Source organism: Medicago sativa, chromosome 3 (genome assembly GCF_051527215.1).
Source record: "Medicago sativa cultivar Bolivia chromosome 3, Bolivia_mono, whole genome shotgun sequence".
Taxonomy (NCBI): domain Eukaryota; kingdom Viridiplantae; phylum Streptophyta; class Magnoliopsida; order Fabales; family Fabaceae; genus Medicago; species Medicago sativa.
The window spans coordinates 82,628,442-82,648,260 of record NC_140751.1 but is presented as its reverse complement, the minus strand read 5'-3'; the positions used below and the strand labels follow the sequence as shown (position 1 = coordinate 82,648,260).

Below are 19,819 nucleotides of genomic sequence, written 5' to 3'. Positions count from 1 at the left end.
TTTTAAATTAAGGAAACTATAAAATACTTTTAAATATGATAAATGATCATATAACATCTCAATCACACTTTATATATTTTCAGAAACATCATATCATTTCCTTTATTTTTTTTAAAGTTCAATCCAAACATGTTCTAATGCGTGGCATTAAATTTTTGTTTTTTTTAGTGTATGCTCTTTTCGATGATTCCAATGTTTCTTATCATACAAGTTATAACTTATAAGTACAGTAAAAAAAACATACAGGAATGATAAAAAGATAACATACACGTTTTTTTTCTTTACGATTAAAAAAAATCATACAATATAGAAAAGGAAAAGATGAATAATATTTTATGAAAATTCAATATAAACGGTAAGGATGCACCTTTGAATTTTTTTTTTAAGTTCATATTAGATTTTTTTTTTTTTTTGAAATATGAAGTTCATATTAGATATACCTATTTATTTAGCTTCATTTCTTTCTGTAACTAAACATATCAGTAATATTTACCATGTACTGTCTACTACCTCCATCCTTTTATTTTTACAAAATAAAAGATATTCATTCATTCAAATTGAAAAAGTACACCGATATAATGCAAATTCGCTAAAAACAAAAAGGATGAATCTGTGACTAGGCTCACAACATCGATGTTAATAGCATAAAACGGCAAAGTACAAATGCCTACACATGACTATATTTAAATCTCCGAAATAACTATGTTTTCGGATCTGCAACGTGGATGACGCCAAAATCATTGATTGGATCTGCACTGGATCGAAGCTGATCTGACAATCTGAAGCGATCAAATACCTGAGAGAAACAAGAAAAACAAACAACGTCGCACAAAGACGACGAACAACCAACGTCGCACGAAGACAACGAAATCACAAAATAAAACGAAATAGATGTGAAAATCACTTATTTCAATAAAAGGAAAATAGAAAAACAAGTTAGAGGGGTGATTTTGGGTCAAAAATTGACCATAAATCACCCCTCTTTGGTGGATGAAGGAGAAAAAACTAGGGTTTTTACCTCCGTCCTTTTTTGTAAGTTTGTTTTGTTGGTAATTTTCATATATATTAAAAAAATTGTAGGGTATTTAATTTGTCTATTTTGTATATCAATGTTACTAAAATATTTTTGTCTATAGATGTAGATAACTATTCGTAATATTAATAAAAAAGATATACTTTTGAAAAATATTAATAAATACAGATAATTATTTTTAATTGAATTTATAGTTAAGGATTTAAGGATGTTTTTTCTTCTCATGTTTATAATTAAGGAAATAAAGGAGATATAAGCTAACCTATTTGATTGTGTCTTAATTCTTAAAGCATATCATGCACATCGTAGTTTTCAGGTAAATGCCAAAACTATATTGTATAAAGATGGAGTCACTTTCAGATATGGTCAAGGAAGGAGGGTTGTTTTTGTGAGAGTGGATCATTCAGTTCAAAGAAGCATCATAATATTACAATAAAATAGGAAATTGCTTACTCTATTGCAAAGAAATGTATGAAAACTAATTAAAATATCAAAGGGTCAAAAAAGGGTGGCGATGCAACTAGAAGCCGCCTTAGAATAATCCTCTTAAACACGTCTTCACATGATCCTATAATTCCCATTACATTACAAATAACAATCCTTATTAGTACAACAATTCAACAACTCTTGGTTTGTCTTGTCCTGAGTCTCCTTCTAGGTACCCACTCTCTTGTGTCAACAACATTGTACACGGTGCAGCTTAAATAGAACCCTTAAATTTAAGACCATTGTTTTTTTTTTTTTTTGGCTTTCGCACCGGTTTTCGACCCACCAAAGTGGACGACTAATCCAGCTCGTGCGTAGAGGCATGCGCACTGGCCAAACGTTGTTCTCCCTGGGAATCGAACCCGGTATTCCCTGGGTACGTCATTGGAAGGAGCTCCTTGCTACTGGAGCCCAAACAACTTGGTTAATTAGGACATATTCAGAGACGGATCTAGAAATTTTAATTAGTAGGAGTAAAATTGTAATGATACTAAATTATTTTTTACATATGTATCCTGTGAAATTACAACAAGTAGAAAATTGTTGATTTATTTTAAGAATTAATCTAACATAGTGGCATCATGGTTCAATTTGATTTTATGCATGCGTAAAAAAGTTTTACAATGTATATAAACTAAATTTAAAAAAAAAAAACTATTACTCGAAGACTTGATATCCTTTTATATAAATAGACAATATATCAAGGAAAAAAAAATCAGAGATTACAAAAATATATCACTACTAACTTAGTGAGGGCAATACTTAACTTTTAGTGATACTTAAAACTATTCAATCTTTACGAATTTTTTTTTAGATAAGTGGAGGCATGCCCCCAATTTAATACATTTGTATATGTCCTTAGACATATCCGCGTAAAATACACTTAGTTTTTTTTTATTTTTAAAAGAAGTATAAACTTATAACATTTCATTAGGTAACAACTCAATATAATATATATGGAAACATCAAAGAAAATGTGAGCACTAATGTCACATCTCGTGCTAAGTAACAATTTAGTGTCTAAAGTTTTTATAATCCATGCACGCATCACAAACACGCGCGCCCTCATACACATATATTGGACATATTTGCATAAAATACACTTAGTTTTTTTGTTTGTTAAGATGTATAAACTTATGAGAAATGATATTTTGACAACCATTTTGTGACAACCTATGTGACAACTTTATCTCTCATACTCACATTATTTTTTTACTTTCTCTCTCTATTGCTTTGTTTTCCGTGTCACTATCTACTTTTCTTTATAAATTAGTGGTTGTCACAAAAGTTGTCACTCAAATGGTTGTTCATATAACACACCTCTAAACTTATAGCATTTTATTAGGTAACAACTCAATAACACATATGGAAACATCAATGAAAAAGTGAGCTCTAATGTCACATCTCATGCTATATAACAATAAGGTGTCTAAAGTTTTTATAATCCATGCGCACACATCCCAAACACGCGTGCACTCACACACACATATCATTTTTCTTACCCCTAAAAAAACTTTTTTTTTACACCACATCGAAAGTGCATGTTGCATTCTAATATTGTCCAACTCATTTACTAATTAAAAAGTATTATATTAAAACGCATAAATTGAATTTAGACAAAATGTTATTTTGGTATTTTAATTTGTACGTGAGACAAAAAATTGTGATGTGGTTCGGTGAGGGGTATAAATTTTAGTTTTGTCTTGTCCCTTGCCTCTGGTTTGTCCTGTTCCTGAAACAGTTTTACAAATCAAACATTGAACAGCTGAAAAATCGTATTTCGGTTACTACGAATTTTGTCTAATTACTTTGAATTTGTATTTCTCTTGGAAATTAAGTCTCATTGAGATTTTGATCTCAAAACAGGTTTGAAGTCGCAAGGATAATTACAAGAATCATATCTTTATTCCACAGTCAAACAATTTGATATTCTATTTAGGCTAAATACTTGGGGTCCTTTGAATTTAACATTTTTACCGGGTTAGTCTTTAAGTTTTTTAAGTTTCAAATTAGTTTTAAGTTACACAACGCCTGCAACGTTACTCTTTTCCGTCCAACCTTGTTAAATGAGGCTTATGCGATTGTCAAACACTAATGTGGCCCGACCAATTAATTTTTTTTCCTGAGTTTTCTGTGATCTTCATCGTCTTCCGCTTCATATACATCAACATTCATCATTTTCTCCCCCTTTTCAAACTCAAACCCAAAAAATCCAAGAGAAGAATATTGGGAATTGGAAAAAAAATAGAAGATATGAATCAACCATAGATAATGTAGAAATTTTCAGCAACCCATTTTCTATTCAATTTAATTTTCTTAATTTGTTCCAACAATTGAAGTTTCAGTCACCTCATTTTCAACTCAATTTTGACTTCAATTTAATGTGTTTTTCTACTTTCAATTTTCCATCTTTATAGTTTAATTGACATGGTTTTTGTTCGTTTGTTTTAAAACTTTGAATTTTTTCTCATCTTAATAGTTTAAGCCCCAAAATTACTTTGATTCAATGTCCCTTATAAGTGTATAAATTTTGTTTTTAAGCTATAATAGACTGTATTAACATTTTCATATGGCCTTATTCCCCTATAAGCTTTTGATAGTTTTTAAAATATGGATGATTCTATGAGATTTTAACCGTAATAGTTCCTTTGTCTAATAGAGAAAACAAAGGAGAAGATGTCTTTCAAACAGTATATTGTCATTCACGAAATTGATACTACGCAATGGCTATAACATGCCTTTATATAAGTTTGGTTTCGTAATACATAACCTAAGTAATTCTTATATGTTAATTAAATAAGAGGTGGTGCTGCAACTATACTATAGAGGCGGTGTTGTAGATTTTGATGGATTTTATACAGTTATACTACTGCTATTATGCATTAATGAATTTACCTTTTAATTTTTCTATATTTTGTAAACTTACAACTTCGCTTTGGCATCTCACACTTTGATTTCGTCGTAGTTTTGACCTTCTCCTTTTCCTTCCTTTCAAAAAAAAGTTTCTCTTTTCCTATACTTGTTTCAATCATTTTCTTGTCAAATTGCAACATCTCACACTTTGATTTTCTCATAGTTTTGACCTTTCCTTTTTTCCTTCCTTTTGCAAAAAAATTCTACTTCTGGTGCGCGGATCTAGAGCTTGTTTTTTTTGTTGAGTTGGTCAAATTTTAAAGTACTTCACCGTTTATGCATATCATATTAAAGAGAAAATATATATACATTTAATCTTAAGTACATGCAATATTTTTTATATCAGATTTTCTCAAGATTTGCTATACACACACTTTGCCTCTGTATGGTGTACGGTTGGAAGGACTAGAGTGAAGCTCGAATTCCTAGCTTCTCATTCGTGCATTGGGTGTAAGTTCAGATTGTAACCTGGGGGGGGGGGGGGTGAATTAGGTTTCTAGGATTGTTGGTTAATTTTTCTTTGTTTGGCATTGTTGATAATTTTTCCGGTAAATATTGGTGAAGTTATGAATGCGGAGAAATAAAAGAGTAAGGGAAGAAAAAAGAACACAAGGCAATTTATCGTGGTTCTCCTCTAAACCTAAGGGTACATCCACTCCCCTCACACCCTATGAAGGATTTTTTTCCACTATATATGTAAAGAATCTTTGTTACAAAGCAACCTTAATCCCAAAGGCCCCCTAACAATATTTCTCTACACAACAAGATGGCACCCCACTATCTTTTACAACAAGAATCTTCACCAAACCTATGATGAAATTCTCACAAACAAACAAAGGATTTAAAACTCTAAACCAAACACACACTTAGTCCTCCAAATTAGCATATCATGCACAACTGCCAATTTAGCAACACAGTAGTCAACATGAATACCAAAGAAAAATTCAACAATTCCTTCCTTTTTTTCCCGTTCTGAATTTCCAACTCTCTCATGGGGGATTACCCCAAAGACGAGAGAAGAACGTTGTTAATATGACTCTGGAGATAGTGAAAGTAACAATTGCGCACATGCTACACTCTCAAATAATTGTCTTCCTAGCTCACGGACAAGATCAACTAGAAATGGGCGATAACTGTTCTTCCAGAGAAAATCATATAAGCTGGGTCCAAGCATCTCAAATACCTGTAACATCATTAAAATTTCACAGACAAGTCTTAACCCCCACAAATGTTTGTGAAGTTTGGAAATAGTGTAGCTATATGCCAATTAGATAAAATAATTTAACACAGCTGCGTATTTGAACACAGCTGCATAAGATAAAATAATTTAAAATTGACACAAGCTTCAAATAACAGCTGGTAGTACATTATACACAGGAAAAAGAAAACAGTTACTGACTGCCATTCCTGTCATACTTCCCAAGCAATTGGAGCACATCAACTTCTAACATTGCTGCTTCGCGGTATTTCTTAACACTCCTCACAAATTTTATGGCAACCATTTCCCTCGTTTCTCTATCCCAGCATTCCAATACCTGACCAAAAGTCCCTGCAAACATAGATCAGATAATGATGTTAATAACCTTCACCAATTTTATTTAGAATCTCATCTGCAAGTATATAAACAGAGACATTAGGATCACAAGAAATTGAAAATGAATACAAATTAAGACATCAAAACATATCCCCTACTTGTCAAAATTCCCAAGGACCCTTTGAGAAATTTTTTTATAGGCAAGTATGAGAAGAAAAATTATAAAGAAAAAAATATCTTTTAAATTTGGCATTTACATAATATAAGATCACATGAAGGTTTAAGTAAAGTTACATATTGAAGACGATAAATGTTTTTTGGGGGCAAAAAAGCAAAAGTAATCATGATAATGCATTTTATGGATTGATCTTAATAATTAAAATAACAAATCATTATATATCAACTATTAAATTTAAAGTTATGATAATGCATCCTTACAAAAAAAAGTTATGATAATGCATTAAATTATTAATAAAGGAATATTATTTATTTAGACTCAAATATATGGATGATATGTGATGGGTTGGACGTTCAATCGATTAGTTTGTTAAGAGTTTCTGACCCATTCTTAAAAAAAAAAAAAGAGTTTCTCATCCATCATGATATAATTTTGAGTATTACTTTTCCCACCTTATGGTATTCTAGCGCGCCCTGCGTTTTTTTCAAAAATGCCCTTGAAGTTTCCGAATTTAATAATCCGGAACGGTGTTTTCCTTTGTTAAAGGGTGAAAAATGAGTTACGGATTTTTTCGGATTTTGTAATCCGGAAACTTCAAAAAATAGGGCGCGCTACATGATTTTTCCGGATTACATAATCCGAACACCCCCTAAACACCTTTTTTCAAGGGAAAAACAGTTCGGATTATATAATCCGAACTGTATCAACACAATTTTTTTTCATGTTTGTAACATGGATAGTCATTCTAGGGAACAAAATTAATTTTCCTAACTCTCATCCTTCTGTTTTGAGTCATTGTTACTTGTTCTTAATCAAAAATCGGGTTTTCGAGCTACTTGATCTGATTGCTCCGAAACTTCCCCAGAAAATCAGAAAAAATTCAAGGATCATGACTCCCGTAGAAGAGAGTTCTTACGGGATCTCGCCCCTCAAAATCCAAAATTCCATCGTTTAAACCCATTTTTTCTTTTTTTTTAAAATTTTTCATATTCTCAGAAAAATCTGAAAAAATTTGCATTAGTTTTATTTAATTTTTAGAATTTTTTGGTGGTATTTTTATATTTTTGTGATTTTTTTTAGCATTTTTTACTTAGTTTTTGTATTGTTCTTAAAAGCAAAACTCAAAACTGCTGAAATGTGAGAGGATCTGACTGATTATACATAAGAATTATCCGAATTATAAAATCCGAAATAGTAAACATGAATCCGGATTTTAAAATCCAAATTGCACAAGGGCATTTTTAGAAATTTTACAGGTGCAGGAGAAGGCCATAGCGGGGAAAAGTAATACTTTGTAATTTTTCACTATACAAAGATTCTTACTACAAAGATGGCCGAACCCTATTTTCCTTTTTACCATAGTCACCACTTCACCACATAAGTAACGATTCTTTCACATTCGTTCCTCTCCAAGACGATTATCAACACTAGCAACCATAACAGGTACCCCTCACTAAACATCTCTATTGTCATATATTGTATCTATGATTTTGAGTATTATGGTTATTTTCAAACAAAAAACATCAATCTTTATCCAACCGAACTCAAAACCTAACTTGGAAGAAGACGACAAGAGGAAAATCTGAAAATGAAATTAAACAAAAAAAAACAAAAAACAATTATGAATCTGAGTCATTATCCATTGAGCCCAACATTAAAGTTTGTTATTTTTTTTTTTTCTATCTCTTCAATGATTTCTTCTAAAAAATAAAACTTTATACAACATGCTCTCATTCTATGTAGTTTCGGATTGTGGGCGTAACGTGGCATTGTCAACTGTGACCTAGGTTACAAAATTGCACCGTGTTTAGTATTTACTAGGAAGCATCGGTAGGAAAAATATACTACTTACATAATGCATACTTCATTTTTATTATATTATATTGATTAAATCATAAAATAAAATTTCGTGTCAACTTTTGTGATATGATTGAAAAGTACTAATAAACACAATCATTAGTTTCTTATTAACTTGATATAAACATTTCCATATGAAATATGCCTATATATATATATATATATATATATATATATATATGAAGAGAAATGATATTTTGACAACCACTTTTGGACAACTTTCTCTCTCATAATGTTGTTATTCTCTCTCTTCCTTTTTCTCTCTCCATTGTTTTTGACAAATAAGAAGTGAGTAAAACAAGGTTGTCAACAAAGTTGTCATCAAATGGATGTCAAAATATCATTACTCATATATGAGTGATATAACCCAAAGTTGCTAATCAACTTTGTGCCTTGTGTTTAAGTTAAAGTTCCACTTTTGATAAATGTCACGGTAAATCTTCAATGAAGTTGATGGTTCTATTTGACCTTGCACGAGAAGTGCCCTAATCAAAATTTAATTTCATTATAGAAAATGATATCATAAACTTTTTTTTTTTACTTATAAAAAATGCTTAGTACATTATTAAGACATAGATTATGTTTCATTAATCAAAGACAGATTAAGGATTATGACATAGACAAAATCTTAAAAAAATGAAACTTGTTTGAACTGTAAGAAAGAAGTGAAAAAGCTAAACCAGTTGACTTGACTTTGCTAGGTTCCTTCTACAAGCACTCTTCTTTCACTTGCAATTTCCATTGAAACAATGCATCTTGAGGTATATGAAAAAGTCTCACTCTCTTTCTTAGTCTAATGACCAAGAAATTTCCTTCTCGAATTAATGGTTGAATATTTGCTACCTTTTTTGTCCTTTTCAATTATTTTACTTTGATTCCTCAGCCAAGTTATATAAACATCAATTCATTCATGTCTTTGTTATGGAATTGCAGCTAGAAACTTGGACAGCTTTGGTAGCAATTTTGTGTTTACTTTGTTTTATTCTGAAGGAGATTGTTATGGGAGGGAATAGTTCAAAAGGGTCTCCTAGGAGAAGGCATGTTCCTTCATATGAGGCTTCAGGTTCTTCATCTTCATGGAATAATAACTATGATGGATATGGTTATCCACCACAATCACCACATCCTCAGCAGAATCCATATCAAACACCTCAGCACCAGTTTTCATCTGCATCAGCTCCATTTTATGAGAATTCACAGCCAAAAAAGAAGTTAGATAAGAGGTATTCCAGGATTGCTGATAATTACCAATCATTGGATGAGGTAAGAATTGAATTATATCATTGCATGTAATAGTGTTTTTTTTACTTGTTTGTATAAGAAATTGTTTGATCTATCCCTTTGATTTTGTTTGTCATTATCATTAGTCTATTTTTTTTTTTTTTTTGTGGGGTTAGAATGGGACCAAAGGATACTGTTTTTATAATTGACTTGAACAAGAATTAAACTCTGGGGTGATAATGTGAATGCAACATGTATGAAGTTTAGATTTTAGAGTCAAAAGGGGGAGAAAAATAGAAACTGAGATAACAGCAAAGGGGGTCAATTTATTCAATCTAATTGGGTATAAGGGTGACTTTCTGAGTTTTATGTCTGGAATCAGAGTTCACTTTTCTGCCACTTAAGCAATGAGGAATGGAACATTTAAGTTCTTAATTATTAGTAATAAAATTTATAATATAAGATTCTAAAGTAGGAGTTCGGATAAACCACTTAATTAAGTACTTATTTAATAAGCTTTTATCATATAAGAACTTATGTATAAGCTGTTTTTATAATCGTCAAAATGAAAATGAGGATAAACTTAAATAACCTTTGTATAAGCTGTTTATTTCTATAAGTTTTCATGAAGATAAAATAAATCATTGAGAATTTCAACCAAAATTAATTGTTTTGGAACTCCAGAGAGAAAATACACATTATTATTGTCAAATAATGAAGTGAATCGAACACAGGTTACTGCTGCTCTTGCAAATGCTGGGCTGGAATCTTCTAATCTCATTGTTGGAATTGATTTCACAAAGAGTAATGAGTGGACAGGTGTCATCTCTTACTCTCACTTTCATGCTTGAATTTGATTTTTGTGAATTTTAAAGCTAAGTATATACTTCACTTTCTCAGGGAAGAGTTCATTCAATCGAAAAAGTTTACATCACATTGGAAGTGGTCAAAACCCTTATGAACAAGCAATCTCTATTATTGGGAAAACTCTATCCACTTTTGATGAAGATAACTTGATTCCATGTTTTGGATTTGGAGATGGTAACATTGGATGTGAAACTAAATACTTTTTCCAATGTAGTTTTGTTTTTTTCAAGCTTGCAAAATTGATTGTTTATTTTCTGTCTATTATTTGTCAGCATCTACACATGATCAAGATGTATTTAGCTTCTATTCAGAAGAGAGGTTATGCAATGGTTTTGAGGAAGTATTGGCACGATACAGAGAAATTGTTCCTCAACTCAAACTTGCAGGTGTGGCCTTTATTCATTCACTTGTTATCTTAGATATTTTGGTCTTAACCCTTCGGTTCCCTGGGAAGGCCGCCTAGAATTCTGGAGTTCGGCTGGGAGGTAAGAAAAGTTTGGTAAGGATGTTCCAGTCAAGATTCGAACTCGGGTTCTCCTGAATGATTCGATCTTAATTGGAGTTCATAAATCACTTGAACACTTGGTTATCTTAAAACATGACCTGTTATCTTAGATTGATTTTTGTTTTTAATTAGGCACATTATAACTTGTTGCATTCATAAAACAGGACCGACTTCGTTCGCCCCTATTATTGAGATGGCCATGACTATTGTTGAACAAAGTGCTGGTCAATATCATGTCTTGCTAATAATTGCAGATGGACAGGTAATTCTTTAATCCATATTTCACACTATAGGTACACTTTTAAGTACATTGTTTCTTTATGAATTATCTTAACTTTCATATATAAATGAATTAACTGCAATGCTGGAGTTGTGCCATGCAAGCACAGTCATGTTCATAATATTACACATATCTTATCTTATTAGTTACGGTGCAAAACTAAATGCCTGCAATTCTGCAATGCTTTGATGAATGAAATTAGTCGGTTGTAGATACTCATTGTTTCTGCTCAGTGATAGGGCTTCAAAAACTGATGCTCAGCCTGTTGCCGCAGGTGACCAGAAGCATTGATACAGAATACGGCAACCTAAGTCCACAGGAACAGAAGACAATAAATGCGATCGTAAAAGCCAGGTAAGTTTTTTTTAGTTTTCTTTCATGTGTAGACCATTCTGCATTCTTATACTCTTTCTAAATTGCAGTGAGTATCCATTGTCAATAGTTTTGGTAGGAGTTGGAGATGGGCCGTGGGAGATGATGAAGGAATTTGATGATAACATCCCTTCTCGTGCGTTTGACAATTTTCAGGTTTGGGTGTAATTCATTTGCCATATATAAACGATAAATCTTCGTATTATGCTCAAATGTGATAATGTTGTCTGTGGCTGGCTGGATGTAGTTTGTTAATTTTACGAAGATAATGTCGAAGAATGTAAATCCAAGTCGAAGAGAGACGGAGTTTGCCCTTGATGCTTTGATGGAGATACCTTCTCAATATAAGGCAACCATAGAACTTGGCTTATTGGGGTAATAAAAATACTAAAATACTGTACTTAAAATTTGTTAGACAGGGTTTTATCTGGTGTAATAACTTATAACTGAATTTGGAAATCTCATGTCTTCATTGATATGAGTAGTGCACGGAGGGGACATTCGCCGGATAGGGTTCCTCTACCTGCCCCTCTTTATAATAGGACTTCTTCAAGCATCAGTGGAAATTCTTTTCGGTCAAACAGTTTTCAGCAGAGTGTCCCTAGAGATACCGGCTATGAATATGAACGCAGTGTTCACACAGAGCCATCTACAAGCTCTTTACATGATAATAAGGTATTGAAATCATGCTTTGCAATGTGAGGTGTCTTTTATATTAAACTAAGACAGTTTTTCCCCCCTTCCTTAATGTCATCACAACCATTCATCATCATTTCTATCTCACTTTGAATAGTAATAGTGGTTTACCTATGACATGGTTGACTGCAGGTTTGCCCTATTTGTCTTACCGATGCGAAGGATATGGCCTTCGGCTGTGGACATCAGGTAATTAATTTAACTACATGCTGCTATATTAAGTTATAAATATTAAGGGATGAATATATATTAAGTTATTTCCCTTCTCCTTTGCATTTCCTCACATGACATGGCAGACTTGTTGTGGATGTGGAGAAGACCTTCAGTTCTGTCCCATTTGCCGGAGCACAATCACTACTAAGATAAAGCTTTACTAGCAATCTGTTGCAGACCTGCTTTCAATGAAATTTTAATTCATTGGCAGAATAAAGTTAGCCATCAAAGTATGATAAGTTAGAACATCAGAGTGAGGAAGAGTTTATAGTTTAAAAAAGAATAAAAGAATGAGCCTTACATTGTTGTATATATGTGTCCAGTCCTCCTGTACATTGTCCGGATTGAAGGCATCATCATCATGTTATTCAGTAAACTGTCTCTGTACAAATTGTCAGGATTGTTTCAATGAACACTTTTTTTGTTGGTTCTTTCTATTAGTCGTTCTTTCTATTAAGTATGGAATCTGTGTAGTTTATTTACCTTCGTCTGAAAAAAATAATTGTAAACTGACATTGTAGTTTTAACATGCTAGAATAACAAAAGGTAAATGGTCTTTTACTTGTTCATTGAATAAATAAGCTTACCTTAATATAACAATAATATTGGGGTTGCTTATCATGCAATGGATGCGTATCACATTTAATGGGATGATACGTAAAATTTTACAGAGCTTGTTCACATCCACATCCCTTTAACAGATACTTCTGTTACCTAATTTCTCTTTAGTACACATTCCACACATTTGGTGTATTTTAAATATAGTTTGACCGACTTTGTGAATATATTTGACATAATGAAAACAAACTCGGCTCTCAAACTTTATTCTGCCGAAATAACATGCAACAAACAACGAGAGAAATTTGACAAAATTACAAACCAATGATTGGGTGATAACACTGCAACTGAAATAAGGAGCTCCTATATAGAATCCTAAGAGATGAAATCATTCCATCCTGAGCCTGTTTCCTTCAGCAAAATCAGGACTTAACTGTTTACTGCAGGTCCGTAGATAACATATTTGACTGCAGGTTCCTTCCTTCTGGTACTTGGAGGAACCTTTTATCTTCTAAATAAGCCTGTATATTCGCAACATCTTCAGATTAACTAAAAGGTTGTCTGAGATGACGTTCAACATCTTCTACAACCGAGATTTATATCTTTTAAACAGAGCAAATCCAGCCATCTGCATACAAAGTGTAATTAGTTAATCTTAGAAGATCCATATATCAAAACACCAAACATTTTGCATTTCTTACTTGCAAGAATGCATTGAATGAAACAGCTGTATATTGATTGGCTGGCATAGAACTCAAGAACCTTGCAAGCCACACCCAATCTTCTTGCAAGCCAAGCAAACTTCGAATGTGCGGAATTTCAGTTTGTAAAAGCAAGCATAGTAAGCTGCTCAATCAGTGAGATGAGAAAACATAAACAACAAATTGCAAATATCGTCTGAATGAATTTGAGACTATCACAACAGACATGAACCAGTGAATCATACACCTTCATATATGATTCTAGTCGCTTTAAAAAATCTTCTATACAAACATGAACCAGTGAATCATACACCTTCATATATGATTCTAGTAGCTTTAAAAAATCTTCTATACTCTCCAATGTTTCATCGACTTCGACTTCTTGATAACCTGTACTTCTGAAGTATCCTTCTGGTTGGAAGATAGACTGAAGCGGTAAATTAAAAACTTCAAATTCAACAGCATCAGTATTTGCAGAACAACAGAATCTGGTTCCTTAACATGAGGCTAGGAAGCTACGCAGCAAAATATCAGTCAGTAATATTTTCATGTTCTACGTTACCTTTTCGTAAACGACGTGCTTTGGGATGGTGTATAGGAATTAGGAAGACCCTATGAAGCTCAGCCAACAAAATATCCATTGCATGTGGGACCTTCTTGCAAATGATAAACAATTGAAACGCCAAAAACAAACAAATAATCATAGAAAAAATATCAAAACAAACATTCTTATTCATTCTATGTATCCTTGAAGACTTGGAGTTTAAACATGGTGTACCTGAGATGTAATGACAAGCAGAGCATGTACAGTATGAAAAACCTGTAAAGTATGTACAGGATATTGAGGATCATTCAAAAGTTTAACAAGTTCGTTTGGCTGATTTTTTCTCCTTTCAAGTATATATTTGACCACAAGAATGATATTTTGTTGTTGTCATTCAAAAAGGTAAGAATTTATATCATATTTATTATTATTTTTTAAAATATTATATTTATTATATTGTTGGTATCATTAAAAAAAAAAGATAAATATAGTTTGTTACGATTTAAAAGTGCAAAATGTCAATAATCTATACCTATGATTTTAATTAAGAGTAATGCTATATGGCACGACATATTTGTCGCACCATACTCACGAAGCATTAACTACTTGCCTTTTCCTTCCTAATTAATGGCCTTCTCACATATCTCATTCACTCATATTTTGTTGGAACCAAAGAAAAAATAAATATTCCATAATATTAATGTCAACATGTTTTTTTTTAGGGAATTAATGTTAACATGTTATATGTTATATTTTGTATCCTCGTGAGTTTGACTTGGTTGGTAGGGACGATGCATAATATATGCACGATCCAGGGTTCGAACCCCGGTCACCACCAAAAAAATATATTATATCTTGTATCAGACCTATTATTTTACATTTAAAAACATGGCTTAAGTGCAATTTTGCCCCCCCTATTTTGACTGAATCGGAATTTTACCCCCCCTATTTTAAAACTCGGAATTTTACCCCCCCAATTTAATGTTTTTCAGAATTTTACCCCCTCCACCACATTATCTTATTATCCGCCTAATTGATTATTTAAATTAAATAATTTTTAATTACAAAAAATAAGTAACTTTTAAAAAAAATGGAAAAAAACTTTAAAAAATACCTTAAAATGCAGGAAAAAAAACTAGAAAATAAAGATAAAATGTAGGAATTACAAAAAATAAATAATTTTTTATAAAAATCGAATTTTTATTTAAAAAACACCTTAAAATGCAGAAAAATTACTAGAAAATAAAGATAAAATGTAGGAAATAAACCAGAATAAACAAAAAAATTTCCATTAAAAATACATGGAAAAACAGTATAAACGGAAAAAAATCCCATTAAAAATACATGAAAAAAAAACATAATGCACCTGTAAATATTTGGATGATCATTAGCCAAATATACGAGTGCAATAATACACCTAATAATTGATCATCCAAATATTAGCCATGTATTTTTAATGGAATTTTCCATGTATTTTTATTGGATTTTTTCGTTTATTCTGGTTTATTTCCTACATTTTATCTTTATTTTCTAGTATTTTTTCTGCATTTTAAGGTATTTTTTAAAGTTTTTTCGATTTTTTTAAAAAGTTATTTATTTTTTGTAATTCCTACATTTTATCTTTATTTTCTAGTATTTTTTAGAATTTTTTCTGCATTTTAAGGTATTTTTTAAAGTGTTTTTCGATTTTTTTTAAAATTTATTTATTTTTTGTAATTAAAAATTATTTAATTTAAATAATTAATTAGTGGGTAATAAGATAATGTGGTAGAGGGGGTAAAATTCCGAAAAACATTAAATTGGGGGGTAAAATTCTGAGTTTTAAAATAGGGGGGGTAAAATTTTGAAAAACATTAAATTGGGGGGGTAAAATTCCGAGTTTTAAAATAGGAGGGGTAAAATTCCGATTCAGTCAAAATAGAGGGGGGCAAAACTGCACTTAAGCCTAAAAACATTTAGATTAGACGGTAAGAGATTTTTTTTAGCTTAACCTGAAGTCTAAATTCAGTTTGGAAAAGCGTTGTTCTTAACAAAGTATATGATACCCGATTCACACAAAAATTGCACGTATATGATACCCGATTCACAAAAAAAAAGTATTTTATCGTTTATTTATAATATTAATAAAGTAAAAATGGTTAAATATGTTTTTAGTCCCTATAAAATTATGAGCTTTCAAGTTTTAGTCCTTATAAAATTTTAATGGTACTTTTAATCATCCAAAATAGATACCTTGTAAGAATAGTACCTGTTTTGAAAACTTTTTACAAAAATAGATACTTTTAGTCCTCCAAAATAGTCCTTATAAAATGCAAATAGGGACTAAAAGTGAATAAAGAATTTGTAAAAGACTAAACTTGAAAGCTTGTAATTTTATAGAGACTAAAAACATATTTAACCCAAGTAAAAATTACAATTTGTATGTCTAAAAATCGATTTAAACCACACCAAAAATATTCATAATGGCAACAACAATTATAACAATTGAGGTTGCTAAAGATTCTATTTCGAAGTGATTATTTTGGCTTTGCTTTCATAAGTCTGTGCATGATTTTATTTTGAAGCAATTTGTTTATCTTCTCTTTTTTTAAACAAAAGCAAAAGAATAAAAGCATATATGGCTTTAAAGAGAGGGAGCGAGAAACTAATTGAAACACTCAATCGTGCAAGTTGCACGAATATCCCTGTCGTACACTTTAGCAATTTCCTTTAATTAAAATCAAATTAATTTTAATCAAAATTTCGTAAAAACTACGGATCGTAGTTTATACTCATTAGTAAAATAAGAACAACGGACAGACGGGCACGGACACGGAGTGCTAGTCTAAACGCTAGCCATGAAATAAATTTTTTCCCTTAAAAAATCCAAATGTAAAAGTAAGAATAAGAATGATATATTGATAATAGTTTTTTTTATCTGACTTCTCATAAAAAAATCATGAATTTATTGCAATTAGAATCATTGATTTTCTCACTTTACATTTTACTCACTTTACATGATTTTGCTTGTTGACGGTCAATATCAATATGCAATTGTGAAATTTAAATATTTACCTCACCTTAGTAAATTTTTTTTTTTACTCCACCTAACATTGTCTCTTATGCCCCTCTTATGACCAAATAGCAAAGCGAATTGACTTTTTCTGATCAACCCACACACATTTCACTGAGATAACCCTTTATTAGGGCAATTTGGTTAAAATAAGGGCATTGATTTTTTTTATTTTATTTTATCAATAAATGGTTAAAGATGCAAAACTCATAAAAATTAATGAGTGAAAGAGAGAGAATCTGAACTTTGAGAGAGAGGCCACGAGGATTAAGTAACAAATTAATTAAATATAAATTAGAAAGAGAGAAAATCGGAACAAATTAAGGAATGAAATCAGGTGACCAATTGTAACCAAAAAGAAATAGGTGACCAATTAAGTAAATAATAATTGATTTGATAATAAAATAGAAGTATTGTTTTTTTTTGACAAGAAAATAGAAGTATTGTTAAATAAATAATTTTATGAACAAAAAAAATAATTATAAAAGAAGAAATAGGGTTAATTCCCTAAAAAAACAAAGAAATAGGGTTAAGTGAGGAAATCAGCCTCCCGTCTGAATTTAGGATTAGGTCGCTTTCTTCTTCTTCTTAACTTCAGCAAGAGCAAATCAGCCTCCATGGCAAAGGAACATGAAATCACACTTTTAGATGTAAAATCTGGAACTGGATCTCTCCACGAATTAAAAGTTTTATTTCATGGTAAGAGGGAAGAGTATGATGAGTTTATAAAAGAGTTACATGATTTCAAGACACGGATGAATGATCGTCGTGTCACCAGACTTTCAGTTCAAGAATGATGATTAAAGTATTTTTAGGGCATACTCATTTAATCTTAGGATTCAACGCCTACCTCAAGCATCATGCAATCAGACTTCCAATTCCAGGATATCATGATGATCAACAACGAGGTCATAAGACTGGTTAGTACTTTTTTATGATTGTTGCACTTCACATTTGTTTATAAATATATATTTTATACATTCATGAATTGATACAAAAAAATTACATGGAACCAACCTTCATAGTGAAACCATTCTTAGTTAAAGGGTGATGTATGTCTGTCCTAAACTCTTCCATTCTGGGCTATTGAGTATTGACAGCAGACATGCAATTCTGTCCTTAGTGAAACCAAGCATACAAATAGTTGCATGATCACATAAATGGGAAAGTAAAACTAACGTTAAACAAAAATTAAGACAGTACATTATTGTATTATATGTTTAGGTCTCGATGTCCCGTGAGCTTAAATCAGTTGGTAAGGACAATACATAATATATGCAGGTCCCGTTTCGACCCATGGACACCAAAAAAATATGTTAGGTCTTGATTTTTGTTTGGAAAAAATGGAGAAATTAATCTTTCTTTACCTCCCCATTTTCTATAATATTATTGGACAAAAATAATAATAAAAGTTACATGTCTCATAAATATACAAATAAAAATAGGTATATGTTTGTAAATCACCTAATGTCGTTATTTTTTGTGATACAAAGCAAAGGGAAAAAAATGAAGAAGGTAGCGGGAAAGGGCAAAAAATGAAGAAGGTAGCAGGGAATTGTCAACTTCCTTGGGATTTGCTTGAAATCATTTCCAGAATGTTAGATTTTGATGACATGTTTCAATTTGGTAGTGTATGCAAGAATTGGCGGGAATTTCATAAAATTTATTGGAGGAATTTCATAACATCCCAAGAACCATTACTTGTCCAAAGGTCATCCTCTTCTAAAAAATCATTTTTCTTCTTCAGCTTACATCACCATAAAGCTTATCAATCAAAGATGATCAATAACCACTTCATGTTTGCCTGTCAAGGGTCTTCTAGCGGATATTTGATAATGTCAGGAAAATACAAGTCATTCATACTAATTAATCCATTTACAAGAAGAATGATGGTAATCAATAACTCACCCTTTGAAGTTGATATTTCTAGTTTGGCTTGCCAAGTCTTGCTTGCTTTTTCTAGAGGCTCAACTGGATTTGTCTTAGTGGTTTTGCGTAAAAGTTCTCACAATTTGCATGTCTATCAATCTCGAAATCTTAGTTGGGTTACTTATTCGACATCACAGAAGGTTGTTGACTTTGTTGTTTTGCACAATACCATATATGTTGTCACTGACAAAGCCAACATAGGGATACTCAACTTGAATTCTGCAAATATAAATTTTTTAGAATTCAAGAGTACTCCTAGTGTAACTCCTGCTATGTCACACGTAAGGCTGGTTAGTTGTGATGAACATCTTTTAGTGCTGAATATTAGGTCCAATGGAACATTTAATGTGTACAAGATAGATTTCTCAACCATGAATTATGTCAAGTTGGAAACTTTAGGTGACATTGCATTATTTTATGCTCCGGGAAAAAGGTATTATGCATTGAACAACCCGTGCATGTGGGGTTATGAAAACAATTATGTGTATGTCATCGATCTTCCATCTGACAAATACAGAGTGTATAAAGGGTATGACAATAAAATTCCAAAATTAGTTCTTCCAATTGGATATGGTACATCCCCCTCAAAAGAGCCCTACTTGGATTGGTACTTTAGACATCTACACTATGAGGTGGATTTTTCTCTTGTTGATTAGTATGCTTATTAATCTACACATTGTGTTTGGGCATTGTTTCTTCTGTTTTAAAGGGAGTGTATGTTTCAAGTTTATTAAATTTATTTTATAAATATAAAGAAACTTTTTAGTCTCTCCAAAGGTATTTCCATTACTTGAAGGATTTTTTTATCTTCTATATAAGCTTGTATATTCACAACAATCATCTTCGGTTTTGGTATATTATGTGATTTCAGATTAACTAA

At 31.5% G+C, this 19,819-nt stretch overlaps 2 protein-coding genes and 1 long non-coding RNA gene across 4 annotated transcripts; 2 read left to right on the top strand and 1 right to left on the bottom strand.

Moving 5' to 3' along the window:
- Positions 1–8,687: 8,687 nt before the first annotated feature.
- Positions 8,688–12,592, top strand: LOC146940980 (E3 ubiquitin-protein ligase RGLG5-like). Of its 2 annotated transcripts, none has more exons than XM_085754760.1 (12): positions 8,688–8,762; positions 8,935–9,264; positions 9,957–10,041; positions 10,123–10,263; positions 10,362–10,475; positions 10,759–10,856; positions 11,149–11,228; positions 11,297–11,402; positions 11,494–11,621; positions 11,732–11,921; positions 12,075–12,131; positions 12,239–12,592. In XM_085754760.1, exons 1-12 carry the CDS (start codon positions 8,751–8,753, stop codon positions 12,317–12,319), a joined length of 1,422 nt encoding a protein of 473 aa, XP_085610886.1. In that variant the 5' UTR covers positions 8,688–8,750; the 3' UTR covers positions 12,320–12,592. The 2 variants fall into 2 exon arrangements, with proteins under 2 accessions (XP_085610886.1, XP_085610887.1); XM_085754761.1 differs by having other exon boundaries at positions 8,742–8,828.
- Positions 12,593–12,694: 102 nt separating this feature from the next.
- Positions 12,695–14,284, bottom strand: LOC146940979 (uncharacterized). Its single transcript, XR_015032214.1, has 3 exons — positions 13,728–14,284; positions 13,415–13,661; positions 12,695–13,341 (listed from the first exon to the last, which is right to left on the bottom strand). It is a non-coding gene; the product is annotated as an uncharacterized LOC146940979 (long non-coding RNA).
- A 4,253-nt stretch (positions 14,285–18,537) lies between these two features.
- On the top strand, positions 18,538–19,595 carry LOC146940978 (uncharacterized). The gene has a single exon (XM_085757996.1). It carries the CDS (start codon positions 18,546–18,548, stop codon positions 19,593–19,595), a length of 1,050 nt encoding a protein of 349 aa, XP_085614122.1. The 5' UTR covers positions 18,538–18,545.
- The last annotated feature ends 224 nt before the right edge of the window (positions 19,596–19,819 follow it).

What these genes read in the sequence shown, in the direction of transcription:
- LOC146940980 (XM_085754760.1), top strand. An exon ending in ATGTTTTGGATTTGGAGATG is followed by an intron (nt 10,264 to 10,361) that starts GTAACATTGGAT and finishes ATTATTTGTCAG; the next exon opens with CATCTACACATGATCAAGAT. An exon ending in CCTTCGGCTGTGGACATCAG is followed by an intron (nt 12,132 to 12,238) that starts GTAATTAATTTA and finishes ATGACATGGCAG; the next exon opens with ACTTGTTGTGGATGTGGAGA.
- LOC146940978 (XM_085757996.1), top strand. Translation starts at nt 18,546, where the DNA reads ATGAAGAAGGTAGCAGGGAATTGTCAACTTCCTTGGGATTTGCTTGAA.